Source organism: Panulirus ornatus, chromosome 3 (assembly GCF_036320965.1).
Source record: "Panulirus ornatus isolate Po-2019 chromosome 3, ASM3632096v1, whole genome shotgun sequence".
NCBI classification, from domain to species: domain Eukaryota; kingdom Metazoa; phylum Arthropoda; class Malacostraca; order Decapoda; family Palinuridae; genus Panulirus; species Panulirus ornatus.
The window spans coordinates 27241846-27256972 of record NC_092226.1 but is presented as its reverse complement, the minus strand read 5'-3'; the positions used below and the strand labels follow the sequence as shown (position 1 = coordinate 27256972).

At 38.3% G+C, this 15127-nt stretch overlaps 1 protein-coding gene and 1 long non-coding RNA gene across 27 annotated transcripts in view; one reads left to right on the top strand and one right to left on the bottom strand.

The window, feature by feature from the left end:
* Positions 1-15127, top strand: part of LOC139761582 (uncharacterized) — a 112947-nt gene that overhangs the window by 15860 nt on the left and 81960 nt on the right. The window lies entirely within an intron of this gene.
* enc (R3H domain containing protein encore) overlaps positions 8551-15127 on the bottom strand; it is a 944198-nt gene continuing 937621 nt past the window's right edge. For 25 of the 26 annotated variants that reach the window (XM_071685668.1, XM_071685684.1, XM_071685751.1 and 22 more), the window contains 3 exons: positions 10352-10525; positions 9881-10163; positions 8551-9730 (listed from right to left, as the gene is read on the bottom strand). In XM_071685668.1, coding sequence (XP_071541769.1) covers positions 9444-9730; positions 9881-10163; positions 10352-10525 — 744 coding nt within the window. In that variant the 3' untranslated portion in view covers positions 8551-9443. The remainder of the gene's footprint in view (positions 9731-9880; positions 10164-10351; positions 10526-15127) is intronic. The other variant, XM_071685827.1, reaches the window with a different exon arrangement.

The following is a 15127-nucleotide window of genomic DNA, read 5'->3' as shown; positions in this document are numbered from 1 at the left end:
GTTATATGGTTGCGAGGCGTGGGCTATGGATAGAGTTGTGCGGAGGAGGGTGGATGTGCTGGAAATGAGATGTTTGAGGACAATATGTGGTGTGAGATGGTTTGATCGAGTAAGTAATAATAGAGTGAGAGAGATGGGTGGTAATAAAAAGAGTGTGGTTGAGAGAGCAGAAGAGGGTGTTTTGAAATGGTTTGGTCACATGGAGAGAATGAGTGAGGAAACATTGACCAAGAGGATATATGTGTCAGAAGTGGAGGGAACGAGGAGAAGTGGGAGACCAAATTGGAGGTGGAAGGATGGAGTGAAAAAGATTTTGAGTGATCGTGTCCTGAACATGCAGGAGGGTGAAAGGCATGCATGATATACTGGGGACGACGTGCTGTCAATGGATTGAACCAGGGCACGTGAAGCGTCTGGGGTAAACCATGCAAAGTTCTGTGCGGCCTGGATGTGGAAAGGGAGCTGTGGTTTCGGTGCATTATTACATGACAGATAGAGACTGAGTGTGAATGAATGTGGCCATTGTTGTCTTTTCCTAGCGCTACCTCGTGCACATTTGGGGAGGGGGTTGTTATTTCATGTATGGCGAAGTGGCGATGGGAATGAATAAAGGCAGACAGTATGAATTATGTACATGTGTATATATGTACATGTCGGTGTGTGTATATATATATATATATATATATATATATATATATATATATATATATATGTATACATTGAGATGTATAGGTATGTATATTTGCGTGTGTGGACGTGTATGTATCTACATGTGTATGTGGGTGGGTTGGGCCATTTCTTTTGTCTGTTTACTTGCGCTACCTCGCTGATGCGGGAGACAGCGACAAAGCAAAATATGAATAAATAAAAATAGATAATAATGATGATAATATTAATAAAAAGTTATTTTTATGAATGTATATACAACTCAACCAGAACTATTTTTTATGTGTGCTACATGCCATTTAATTTATTATGCTCCACTGCCAGGAATATAAGCTGCTTCAGGATGACTTCTAAGGCATATGCATTGAAATGTGTGGTCTTTTGGGAAGTTGTTTTATCTTAAAAAAAATTATAATTACTTTTCATCATTGGTACATATCTGTTCTTTACAAAAAGCCTTTTTTTACAGATACTGCTTAGTGTATGGGAAAGGATTAGGCAGTAGCATATGATAAACCATATGTGCATGCTATTAAAAGCATTAATGACTATATTTTGCCCAGAGGCAGAGGCAGCCAGTACAAGAATTGGCTGCAATAAACACAGAAAAATACCAGTTTGATACAAACCAGCTGTAGTGAAAAGACTGCATGGTAAATGTCTGTCCATCCCGTTTAAACCCAGAGATTATCTGTTATTTTGACTTTTTTAATGAAGTTCATTGCCATCCCATTTACAACTTCTCTAATATGCTTTTTTCATTATTATCAATATCATTCAGAAAGTTGTATGTAGCACTATATGTGTTAATTCTTCCATTTTGCAGTTTTTTTTCTTTAAATTTACTTCACCCACTTTCACTGTAGTCTGACAGACCATTTTGCAGTAATGTCTTCTTCAGTACGCACACAGGGTAAAAGGCATGCTTTTGTGGTGGTACTTGACTTTCCATTTAATAATATTATAAGAACACTCTGAACCCACCTTACATTTTGCAGCAGTATACAGACATTGTCATCGTAGATGAGTGGCGATAACCTGCAAATACTGATGTTCTGGGGCATGGATATCAGATCTACTTATGCTTGTTTCAAAATGCATGTGCTTTGTCATAAACCTAGCTGTAATATGGTGCCTAGTTTGTTTGACTTGGTAACCAAAGGCAGTCTGTGACATGCCAGCTATATGAAATTTTTGTCATCTTAGACTTTGAAATTAGTATGCTCAAACATATTCTTCCCTTTTTTCATACTTGTCCATTGTTTCCTGCATTAGGAAGGTAATTAATGCAAGGAACACACAAAGACAGATCACATTTGCTTAAATCTATTGTCTACCTATCATGCACAATACACCAAAACCACAAATCCCTATCAACAACCAGGCCTGAGAGACCTTTCAGAGGTTTCTCTTAGCTGTTTCACATGCCTAGGATATGTCCACTGAAAGCACATCTACCCCTGTATACCGCACCCTTTCAGTTCAGCCAATCATGTACATGCCTTTCACCCTCCTGCATGATCAGCCCTTAACCACTTTTACAGTTTGATCTCTTCACTTTTGACACATATGCAATCCTCTCCATATGTCAAACCATTTCAGCACACTTCAGCTCCCTCACCCTCAATATTCTTATTACAACACTTCTCTCTTTTCCTTTGATTACTTAATTAAACCACTTCACACCACATATTGTCCTGAAACATTTCATTTCCTACACCTCCACCCACCTTTACACATCCTTATCTATAGCCCATACATCATTGCAGCTACTACATCTTCAAGCTTAACCCATTTTTGTCTTTGCAGATAATGACCTCCCTTTCCACACTTTCCTCAATTTTTCAATGATTTTTTTCTCACCCACCCTATGACACACTTCTGCTTTCTTGGTTCCATTCACTGCCATGTCCACTCCAAGGTATCTAAAAAACACTCACTTGTGTTCAACATGCCTTTATTCAATGACACTGTATACATGCATTCTGCCAATTCCCAATCAAAAGAACAGTTGCTGTTTTCCAAAGAAACCTAACTACAATACCCTCCACTCCAGCCATCTAGCTACATTTCATCTTATGCAGTGCTTTTACTAAATCATCTCTCTTTGCCAAACCCTTTTCCATGAATTTCACTTCACACTAGTCCCCAGCCCAAATACATCTACCACCCTATCATCATACACATTCAGCAGTCCTTCAAAATACTTCATTTCCTTCTCACCTCATCATTACCTGTTATCACTTCCCTGTTTACCCCATTTTCTGATGTTCCCATTTATTTTAACTATGTCATGTTAACGCCATTCTACTGGTGTAGACAGTAATGATCATAAGAAGTATAATAGTTAATGATCTCATATATTTCTGCTTAAAACTATTCCCACCCAGGTATTCTAATCTTACACCTCATTTGTTTTTGTTTTTTTACTTTCTTAGAACTACGTATATATAATTTCTTCAGTAAATGCCCTCATTTCATTTTCACATGGCAGTGTTTTTTTAAGAATATTATCAGTCATCAATACCTGCAGTGGTTTCTGGTTCTTTTCATAAAGATATGACAGTTTCTTGCTTAAAATTTAAACACAGTCGAAGAGGACGGCACATTTTTAAGGTTATTGAAATTATCGAGTTAAAGAATTATAACATCTTTATTGCACAGTGTGTTCCCCGTCTGGGTGAGAGACTGACCGCGACACATAAAAAGATGCAATAGAAAACTTGAACATGAAACAAGGGTAGGGGTATGTGAGTTGCAAAGTAGTGGTTACAGGAAGCTCAAGAGTATGCATGGATAATGAGGGGAGGGAATAAAGTTGTGAGGAATGAGAAAGTATAGGAAACCAAATAGTTAAGGACTCCATGAAGCTGATGATGGGAAATCCATCATTGACATTTAGCAATAACATTTTTGCCCTGATCATTCTAATTAGCTTTTTTTATGCACCCAAAGAATTATTTTTTTTTTTTTACATATGTGCAGCTAATTGTATCCTCTCAATGGACATAAGTACAATAAGACACAAAAACTTGCACATAAGTAGACCACAATACATTTGCAGGTTCCTGGGAACTCTGTGGAGATAGCAGATACCTTTATGTATGTTGCCTTTCACTCTTTCACAGTTAGAGATCCTGGTACAAGATGTCCAATTCAGAAGTGATTCTTGATAAGCAGAAGTCCTCTTACAGTCAAATATGATCCTATTTATTTGTCAATTACATAATCAGACTGAAAATGATGATGAAGTCTCTCTAGTATTCCATCATTAAGTTTCCCATCACTAATTTTGTAAATCATTTTGTAAATTCTTTCACAGCAATAAGACATATTGTATAAAATATAAATTATCTATTGACATTAATAATGGCATATGAGAATTTAGAGTTCATGTCCTCAGACAGCCATAACAGTATTCCAAATAGATAGTCATCATTCACTGTGACATATATAACACACATTCCTTTCAAAAATTCATGATGGTATACACAGAAAGCACTCTTTCTTAAGTATGTAAATGATGGCCAGTACACAGATCCTGACTGGGTGAGCACAAGACTCCCCTGGTATTTTACTGTATATACATAGCACATAGGTCTTGTGATCATTGAGGTCATACAGTAGATATGGGCTGTGGGTGAAATGATGCATCTCATTGTTTCCTATGAAGAACACTGAGTTCCATGCTACATTTGGGCCATGAGTGAGTCACTGAAACCTATTGTACATTTCACTAGCTGAACACAAGAACATCAAGATTACAAAATTATCAATACGGAAAATACATTAGGTGTGGATCCATAATATGCCTGTAGATTTTTACTGGTAACTAAGAAGTCAATAAATACACAGCTGACTGACTGATAAGGATTTTGCAATCATAAGTGAAGCCAATCACATTTTCTCTGTACAGTTGGTGTAGTTATGGTGTTCATTATGCCCAGCCAACAACTTGGTCCCTGAGTGACTTCATTATTTACTACAGAATATATAGGCTCTCAGTGAGTCACTCATTGGTCCCCATGCACAAAAGTTATCAAGTTTGTCACTCTAAGGGCAATGCTCTGGAAGACCCATGAGAAAGATGATGACTCATTCAGTCTTGTGATTATGGATTCCTGAGGTTCTGATGAAATAAAAGCATTTCTATAATTAACCTGAATTGTTACTTAGAGGGTATTAAGTTCTATAATTATGCAAAAGTAAAAGTTTGCTCCATGGTCAAGAGTATTTTAGGTTATGACTGTTATTCTTTGGTACCTTATATACACAAATAAGTAGTATATTTTTTTACATAAAAGTATTCATTATGAAAAACTATACGTCCTACAATCAAGGTCCATAACAAGTCTACTGGAAAACCATAACATACAGATTTCAACTTAAATTTCCTCTGAAGCACATTGACATCTAAAGTTTACATACATAATCTGTTAGCTGTAATACTTTAGTTACTTCAGTCTAAACTTATTCATTATGGCTTTGGAGAGATTCATTTATGACAGTGAGTTACACTGGTCCCAAAGTCAAAGTCCTGGTTGTTATTCAGTGCTTGAAGTACAACGCCCATGGTACACAAATAACCCTTAAAACACAGATGACTCAGGTTCCTTACATGTTCAGATGCTTTCGTTAGCCACTCCTAGACCCAGTTATGAATGCAATGTATTCACTTGTCACTACAGATCCCATTATACAATAGACCTTTGATGAGTTCCCATTTGTTCAAGCTAATGTATATGGTCTACCACCCAAGTATTTTCAGTGTAAAAACTTCAAACATTACTATGAAAGTTTGGGACTCGACTCATTTGTTATACACTGGCAACTGAGGGCATGAAAGCGAATGATAACAACAGAGAAGAGAAGGGTGATTGTGAAGGACAAGACTGGGAGAGTTTATGGAGTGTGAGATTGTTTCATGGTATTTAACAGACAGGAGTAAAACAAGCACAATACAAATATAAAGGCCCCTTTCAGAAGATCAGTTAAGGCAGGTTTGAATTTAAATAAATAATTTATGTCAGTCTTGTCAGTTCAGGAGATAAGCCAACCTGACATTATTTGACAAGAAAACTTTGTATACTTTAAAAGCAAAGAGAATCATGAAGCAAAAATTTTCAGTTCAGGAAAGAATATGATCAAGATAATCATCATTATGACTAATAATAAAATATTAACATTTTGAGAATGATAAACTAACATCAAAATCACGTACATTGACCAGTATGGTTTCTTAAGCCTTGGCACTGCCTATGAAGTTCAAGATATCCCATATTGAGAAGCTCTTGATTGTCATCCCAAGCTTCCCCTTTTCATCCATTATTTTTCTGAAAATATAGCTATGAGGTGTGAAAATTTTCACAGTCCATCATTCACATGCCATTTTAAGTAGGCCTTTTCAATACAGAACTTCTTATGTGTATATATGTAATTTTTATCTCAGGAAGTACAGATAAATTTAGCCACTACTGTACTGTTAAATAAAGTGCATTTTCATAGAGAAGTGGTTTGATTTTAATATATATATATGGACAGAGCATCATAAGGGATGTCATTTAACTTCAATAATATTCCTTCCATTTTTCAGCAAATCTTTGGGTTGGGCATAAAATGAAATCACATATGACTAGGGCACGAGATCATTGGGATAAGATAACCTGACTACAGAGGATATGGTAAAATTTGTGAGATTCCTTATTCTATACCAAAAACAATCAGACTCTTCACAGTAACAGTTCTTTATCAATCAACATGAAGAGACATTAACTAGAACATTAACAAAAAGCACTAAAGGGACATGATTTAGATGATGAAATATCCGAGTTGGAACAGGTTAGGACAAAGTTTAACATAAGGGAATCTTTAGCTTCGGAGCCTAGTAAATCTAAACCTTGCCTTTTCTTATCTGCAGATGTCAACTGAAAAGGCTCTTTGCTCATCTGATGAGTTACTTATAATGGTGAAACTTCCAGACATTATTCTTTCTCAGTTCAGGATTTACACAGTTGAAGAGCTTATTTACCATGATTAAAATTTACCAGTACATTACACAAATAAAAATAATTCATGTAGCAAATATAACTTCCTTTATTCAAAAAACTGGACATAGAACTTTCCATTATAGCCAACCCGACTACATGAGCATCTAAAGCAGGCCCCTATATTTCTACAAAGGCTAGTCTGAAAAACAAGCCAATAAATCTTTTTTTAGAATAACAAGGATGTGCACAAACAAATTTAAAGTCGTAAACAAAGACACGTGTTGGGACATTAAAATGTGGAGGATCTTTTATTCTTTTTTGGAATAACTGAGACTGATAATATTTTCCATGATTATTGGTTGTTGGAAGACTTTTCTTTAAATATTCCTTGTGCTGTAATGTACAAATAACACAAGAGCTTTAAGAAAAGGCTCATTTAACAGCTATAATCAGAGATTCCATCTCACTTTGATACATGACACCTTGTGCTCTTGAAGGAGGGAATGGATGACAGTCCAACTTTCCTTACTAGTGACTACAGTAATTCAGCTTCTTAAAGTTTCTGGGATAAAGTGATAATTGCTTTTGAATAGCTTGCACTGTCAAGTTTGAACAATGATTCTATTTAGAGCTGCAGCTGCATAGAAGTATTTGCAAATTTGTTACTACTGTGCTCTCTTTTTCAGCTTAAACACAGCACTCACTTTTGCTGAATTAATCACATTGATTTTTTTTCTGTTTTTACTGACAGATGGCCTCTGGCAGAATCCCTGTACATGTGAGCAATGTCAAATCAGATCAGCACCTTTGACTTATATCAGCAGATGAAGACTAGATCAATGACTATAAAAAGCAACCAGTAGGCAGGTGTTTCAAGTAGCTGTACAAAAATAGTGAATAATAAAGACTTCTGCATCATTAAATACTTTTTAAAAGTGCATGGCAGGTTGCAGAAAAGGTAAAAAGAGTTCACTACAAGAATTACAAAAGAGCATTTTTCAGTGGGTAGATAATTTGGTCATATTTTCCTCAGAGATCTGATAAGGATAATCACTGAACACTAGCTGCAACTGATACATCCTCATCTGAGTAATGTGAAAAGTACAGTACAACTCAATATATTTTCCTCATCATTCAGTACCTCTGCTATGCTGAACATAAACTGGTAGTGATTTGTTACAGCATACTTTTTGGTTCTTGATTCATTTATTTACCATCATTCTTTACCAAAGGTGCTGTTGCAATCCATATAATAAACTATGAATGCTTCTGATTATTTGCACACAGTAGTTTTTAGTTATTACTTACCGCTTTTGGGGACATCCAATTTTGATTCAAAATTGAATATATGCAAGGGGTTTTCTTTTTTAATCAACATACAAACCTTATCATAGTATTTAATGCATCATTTGTTTTTGTGCTAATATTTAGTTATTATCGACTGTATGAACTCTATAATGCTGCCACAGTTGAATTATATTCTTTCAATAGAATTTCATTAATTTTTAAATCTTACTCTTACATGTATCTAATATTAGCTAACCATGTTTCTCAGAAATCATTCTCATTATACTGCTTATATTCTTTGTATTTCTCCATACTTCCTCATGCATGGCCATGTAACCATATCATTTCTGCATTTAGTCCTTAAGACCAGCAAGAAGTTTTACTTTTAAATAGTACTTTATTACTTTTCTCTTGATTCAGTTTGGTTCATAATCCTAGGAGATAGGCTCAAGCTAAGTAATACACTCATAATGAAAAGACATAAACTGCTGCAATGGCTTCTTACATTCATTCTAAATTTATATGTGTATATTTATTGAAACATTCAGATGTATCAGAGGCTTAAAAAGAAATATTTAACCAAATATTCAATCAATTCTCTAGTCTACATTAGAACAAGGTACTTAAGGATAGTGATCAGACAGGAGCATGAGAGGGAAAAAAATGTGGTTACTGCACAAATGATAATATTTGTTTTGTGAGAAGTGTATATTAATGATTAAAGAGACAGCTGTCAAAATATTAAACATTACCAATATTTAATCAGTGCTTACAGTAGAGACGAGGAAGGCAAGCAGTATCACCTAGGTTAAAGAATGCTGTCCCAAGGAGATAGCTTCAAAAAGATGTTATTCTTTGAGAAACAGTTGGCTGGAGGTGGTTAAGAAAGTGTGATGACAGCAGTAAATATACTGGAGTAAGGGAAGGTGAAATGATAAAGTAGATATCAATTAAGTGTAAAAGTAAGAAGAGTGTTGGTGAAAATTAAAGTATTCAAAATAAAAAAAGATAGTTTTTTATCGTATTAATCAACATGAGCATCTCCAAAGCAGCTGCCTTTGTTTCACACTCCTGTAATATCATATTGCTCAAGACTTTTAAGGAGTACTATTATGAATGAAATTTTAATATCAATATCATTTTAGCAATTGTAATTAACCTGAAACTCTCAAAAAACAAATCTGTCTGCATCATACTGTTCTACTCTGTCTGCATATCCTTTCAATATTAAAAGTTTATTTTTATTTGGGATTTCCCCAGACATTATTAGCAATCGTACTTCCACTATATTTCTAATCCTCAACACAATTTCAGTAGACTGGGCATTAAGAATATAGATAACTCAACACATACTCTATATAAGGCTTTCCTCAACCATCACTGCAGCACCTATCTCGGAGATACATAAGAAATTTTGTGATAAGCATCACAGATTTACTTCATATTATTCCCACTGTAAAAGCTTGATTGTAAACTGCTTCAAAGCATAGCAGGATAAGAATTTCAGTCATTTGACTCTTGGCCTTCCACTGACAGCTGAGGAGTCATAATATCAGTGCTACGGACATAAGAAGTTCGTGATCTCTGTCTGCGCACTTTAGGTGGTCTTGCTAGACTGAGGGGGGCAAGTGGGGTGGGAGTGAAGGCATTCGGGTGTCGCGGGCGAGTCCCTGCCAGGAGCAAAGGGGCAGTCCGTATGTGACCTGGAGCCCCACCACCAGGTAGGCTGCTACCACTCATCCCACCTGTGTTGGGAAGCCCGCTTGTCCCCCCAAATATCCGCATATCACCTTTAAGGGGAGATACTGCTTTAACAATAGCTATTGTGTACTTTTTCAAGAAAATAAAAATGAAATATATTTCAATTTCTGATGAGTAAGAGGTCCTAGCAAATAATCTGAAGGATAGATTTATGAAGACTAAACAAGAAAAAGACTAACTTTGCATGATGGAATAAGGTCTAGCTAGAAGTTGAGTTGCAGGACCACCAGGGACACCCAAATTTTGTGTCATGGTCATAAGCCTCTTGTCATCCTTGCCTACACCTGACTGGTCTGGTATAGGTCCTGGCATGATGGTGTGCATTGTTGGCCCCATATAAGGCTTAGCAAACACAGGAGGATGTGGTGTGACAGTCCCTGGAGGACCTGTGGGTGGGGCTGCACCACCTCCATACTGCAACACAGGCTGTGGTGGTGGAGTCCCAGCTGACCCACCCATCATCTGTTGGGAAAGTAATGCCTGTTATTAGCTTACTGTGATATGGCTTTAAGATGAAACACAGTTCTTTTTAATATCACAGAGGGATGATAAACATATGATTACATAAGACATGCCATATTATCCACTACTAAAGCTACTAGTCATATCTCTCCAAGTCCACCAGACTGCATGCACACAGTGCTACCCACCTGTACAGAAGGCCTAAAGAAGGTTGTGAAGAGCTGGGGAGGGGCGTGGGATGTGGGGGTGGGGGGCTGCTGGGGGGGGACCATTGCCATATATTGCCCCCCTACACCCCCTGCTGGGGCTATCCCAACCCCCCCACTGCCGCCACTCACAAACCCTAGGCTCATACTCATGCCCTACAAAGAACCAGAGATCACCACATCACCAGGAGGTTTAATTAGAACTACAGCTTCCTTTAGGGAGTCTTGACCTATGATTACTGCATGTTCTGTAAATCCTGCAACTTTCACTTTCTTTCAGGCCTTACTGACAGCTTATATATTTCATAAAGTTTCAGTTAAATCCTAGATCTACTATCTCTTTAAAGTGGCATTTTAGGCACCACAGTAACTGGAAAAAGTCACATCAGGTATAAAGCCTTTCAACTTGATTACATAAAAAAGAAAGTTTCTCAATCTACTCATTGTATATATGAGTATGAATCTAGTAGGATTATAAAATGAATTTATATATCTATAATTAATTAATTAGTTTCATCCATATACAATGACTTCTCAATTTCATCATTCTAAAATGGATCAGAATCAGTTGGGTTCAAAATCATGAATATATATATATATATATATATATATATATATATATATATATATATATATATATATATATATATATATACATATATATATTATACTTTGTCGCTGTCTCCCGCATTAGCGAGGTAGCGCAAGGAAACAGACGAAAGAATGGCCCAACCCACCCACATACACATGTATATACATAAATGTCCACATACGCACATATACATACATACCTATACATCTCAACGTATACATATATACATATACAAACACAAAGACATATACATATATACACATATACATAATTCATACTGTCTGCCCTTATTCATCCCTTCGCCACCCCGCCACACATGAAATGAAACACACACACACACACCCTGCATGTGTGTGCGGTAGTGCTAGGAAAAGACAACAAAGGCCACATTCATTCACACTCAGTCTCTACCTGTCATGTATAATGCACAGAAACCACAGCTCCCTTTCCACATCCAGGCCCCACAAATCTTTCCATGGTTTACCCCAGACGCTTCACATGCCCTGGTTCAATCCATTGACAGCACGTCGACCCCAGTATACCACATCGTTCCAGTTCACTCTATTCCTTGCACTTCTTTCACCCTCCTGCATGTTCAGACCCTGATCACTCAAAATCTTTTTCACTTCATCTTTCCACCTCCAATTTGGTCTCCCACTTCTCCTTGTTCCCTCCACCTCCGACACATATATCCTCTTTATCAATCTTTCCTCACTCATTCTCTCCATGTGACCAAACTATTTCAAAACACCCTCTTCTGCTCTCTCAACCACACTCTTTTTATTACCACACATCTCTTACCCTTTCATTACTTACTCGATCAAACCACCTCATTTCCAGCACATCCCCCCTCCTCCGCACAATTATATCTATAGCCCACGCCTCACAACCGTATAACATTGTCGGAACCACTATTCCTTCAAACATACCCATTTTTGCTTTCCAAGATAACGTTCTCACCTTCCACACATTTTTCAACGCTCCCAGAACGTTCGCCCCCCCTCCCCCACCCTATGACTTGCTTCCGCTTCCATGGTTCCATCCACTGCCAGATCCACTCACTGATATCTAAAACACTTCACTTCCTCCAGTTTTTCTCCATTCAAACTTACCTCCCAATTGACTTGTCCCTCAACCCTATTGTACCTAATATTATTACCTTGGTCTTATTCACAGTTACTCTCAGCTTTCTTCTTTCACAAACTTTACCAAACTCAGTCACTAGCTTCTGCAGTTTCTCACCTGAATCAGCCACCAGTGCTGTATCATCAGCGAACAACAACTGACTCACTTCCCAAGCTCTCTCATTCACAACAGGCTGCATACTTGCCACTCTCTCCAAAACTCTTGCTTTCACCTCCCTAACAACCCCATCCATAAACAAACCAAACAGCCATGGAGACATCATGCACCCCTGCCACAAACCGACATTCACTGGGAACCAATCACTTTCCTCTTTTCCTACTCGCACACATGCCTTACATCCTTGATAAAAACTTTTCATATATATATATATATATATATATATATATATATATATATATATATATCTTTCTTTCTTCCATACTATTCGCCATTTCCTGCATTAGCAAGGTAGCGTTAAGAACAGAGGACTGGGCCTTTGAAGGAATATCCTCACATGGCCCCCTTCTCTGTTCCCTCTTTTGGAAAATAAAAAAAAAAATGAGAGGGGAGGATTTCCAGCACCCCCCCTCCCTTCCCTTTTAGTCGCCTTCTACGACACGCAGGGAATACATGGGAAGTATTCTTTCTCCCCTATCCCCAGGGATATATATATATATATATATATATATATATATATATATATATATATATATATATATATATATATATATATTTTTTTTTTTTTTTTATACTTTGTCGCTGTCTCCCGCGTTTGCGAGGTAGCGCAAGGAAACAGACGAAAGAAATGGCCCAACCCCCCCCATACACATGTACATACACACGTCCACACACGCAAATATACATACCTACACAGCTTTCCATGGTTTACCCCAGACGCTTCACATGCCTTGATTCAATCCACTGACAGCACGTCAACCCCTGTATACCACATCGCTCCAATTCACTCTATTCCTTGCCCTCCTTTCACCCTCCTGCATGTTCAGGCCCCGATCACACAAAATCTTTTTCACTCCATCTTTCCACCTCCAATTTGGTCTCCCTCTTCTCCTCGTTCCCTCCACCTCCGACACATATATCCTCTTGGTCAATCTTTCCTCACTCATTCTCTCCATGTGCCCAAACCATTTCAAAACACCCTCTTCTGCTCTCTCAACCACGCTCTTTTTATTTCCACACATCTCTCTTACCCTTACGTTACTTACTCGATCAAACCACCTCACACCACACATTTTCCTCAAACATCTCATTTCCAGCACATCCATCCTCCTGCGCACATCTCTATCCATAGCCCACGCCTCGCAACCATACAACATTGTTGGAACCACTATTCCTTCAAACATACCCATTTTTGCTTTCCGAGATAATGTTCTCGACTTCCACACATTTTTCAAGGCTCCCAAAATTTTCGCCCCCTCCCCCACCCTATGATCCACTTCCGCTTCCATGGTTCCATCCGCTGACAGATCCACTCCCAGATATCTAAAACACTTCACTTCCTCCAGTTTTTCTCCATTCAAACTCACCTCCCAATTGACTTGACCCTCACCCCTACTGTACCTATATATATATATATATATATATTTATTTATTTATTTTGCTTTGTCGCTGTCTCCCGCGTTTGCGAGGTAGCGCAAAGAAACAGACGAAAGAAATGGCCCAACCCACCCCCATACACAATGTATACACACACACACGTCCACACACGCAAATATACATACCTATACATCTCAATGTACACATATATATACATACACAGACACATACATATATACCCATGCACACAATTCACACAGTCTGCCCCCATTCACTCCCATCGCCACCTCGCCACACATGGAATCCCATCCCCCTCCCCCCTCATGTGTGCGAGGTAGCACTAGGAAAAGACAACAAAGGCCCCATTCGCTCACACTGAATCTCCAACTGTCATGCAATAATGCCCGAAACCACAGCTCTCTTTCCACATCCAGGACCCACAGAACTTGCCATGGTTTACCCCAGACGCTTCACATGCCCTGATTCAATCCATTGACAGCACGTCGACCCCGGTATACCACATCGATCCAATTCACTCTATTCCTTGCCCGCCTTTCACCCTCCTGCATGTTCAGGCCCCGATCACTCAAAATCTTTTTCACTCCATCTTTCCACCTCCAATTTGGTCTCCCACTTCTCCTCATTCCCGCCACCTCCGACACATATATCCTCTTGGTCAATCTTTCCTCACTCATTCTCTCCATGTGCCCAGACCATTTCAAAACACCCTCTTCTGCTCTCTCAACCATACTCCTTTTATTTCCACACATCTCACATTACTTACTCGATCAAACCACCTCACACCACATATTGTCCTCAAACATCTCATTTCCAGCACATCCACCCTCCTGCGCACAACTCTATCCATAGCCCACGCCTCGCAACCATACAATATTGTTGGAACTACTATTCCTTCAAACATAGCCATTTTTGCTTTCCGAGATAATGTTCTCGACTTCCACACATTCTTCAAGCCTCCCACGATTTTTGCCCCCTCCCCCACCCTATGATTTACTTCTGCTTCCATGGTACCATCCGCTGCCAATCACTCCCAGATATCTAAAACACTTTACTTCCTCCAGTTTTTCTCCACTCAAACTTACCTCCCAATTGACTTGACCCTCAACCCTACTGTACCTAATAACCTTGCTCTTATTCACATTTACTCTTAACTTTCTTCTTTCACACACTTTACCAAACTCAGTCACCAGCTTCTGCAGTTTCTCACATGAATCAGCCACCAGCGCTGTATCATCAGCGAACAACAACTGACTCACTTCCCAAGCTCTCTCATTCACAACAGACTTCATACTTGCCCCTCTTTCCAAAACTCTTGCATTCACCTTCCTAACAACCCCATCCATAAACAAATTAAACAACCATGGAGACATCACACATCCCTGCCACAAACCTACATTCACTGAGAACCAATCACTTTCCTCTCTTCCTACACGTACACATGCCTTACATCCTCGATAAAAACTTTT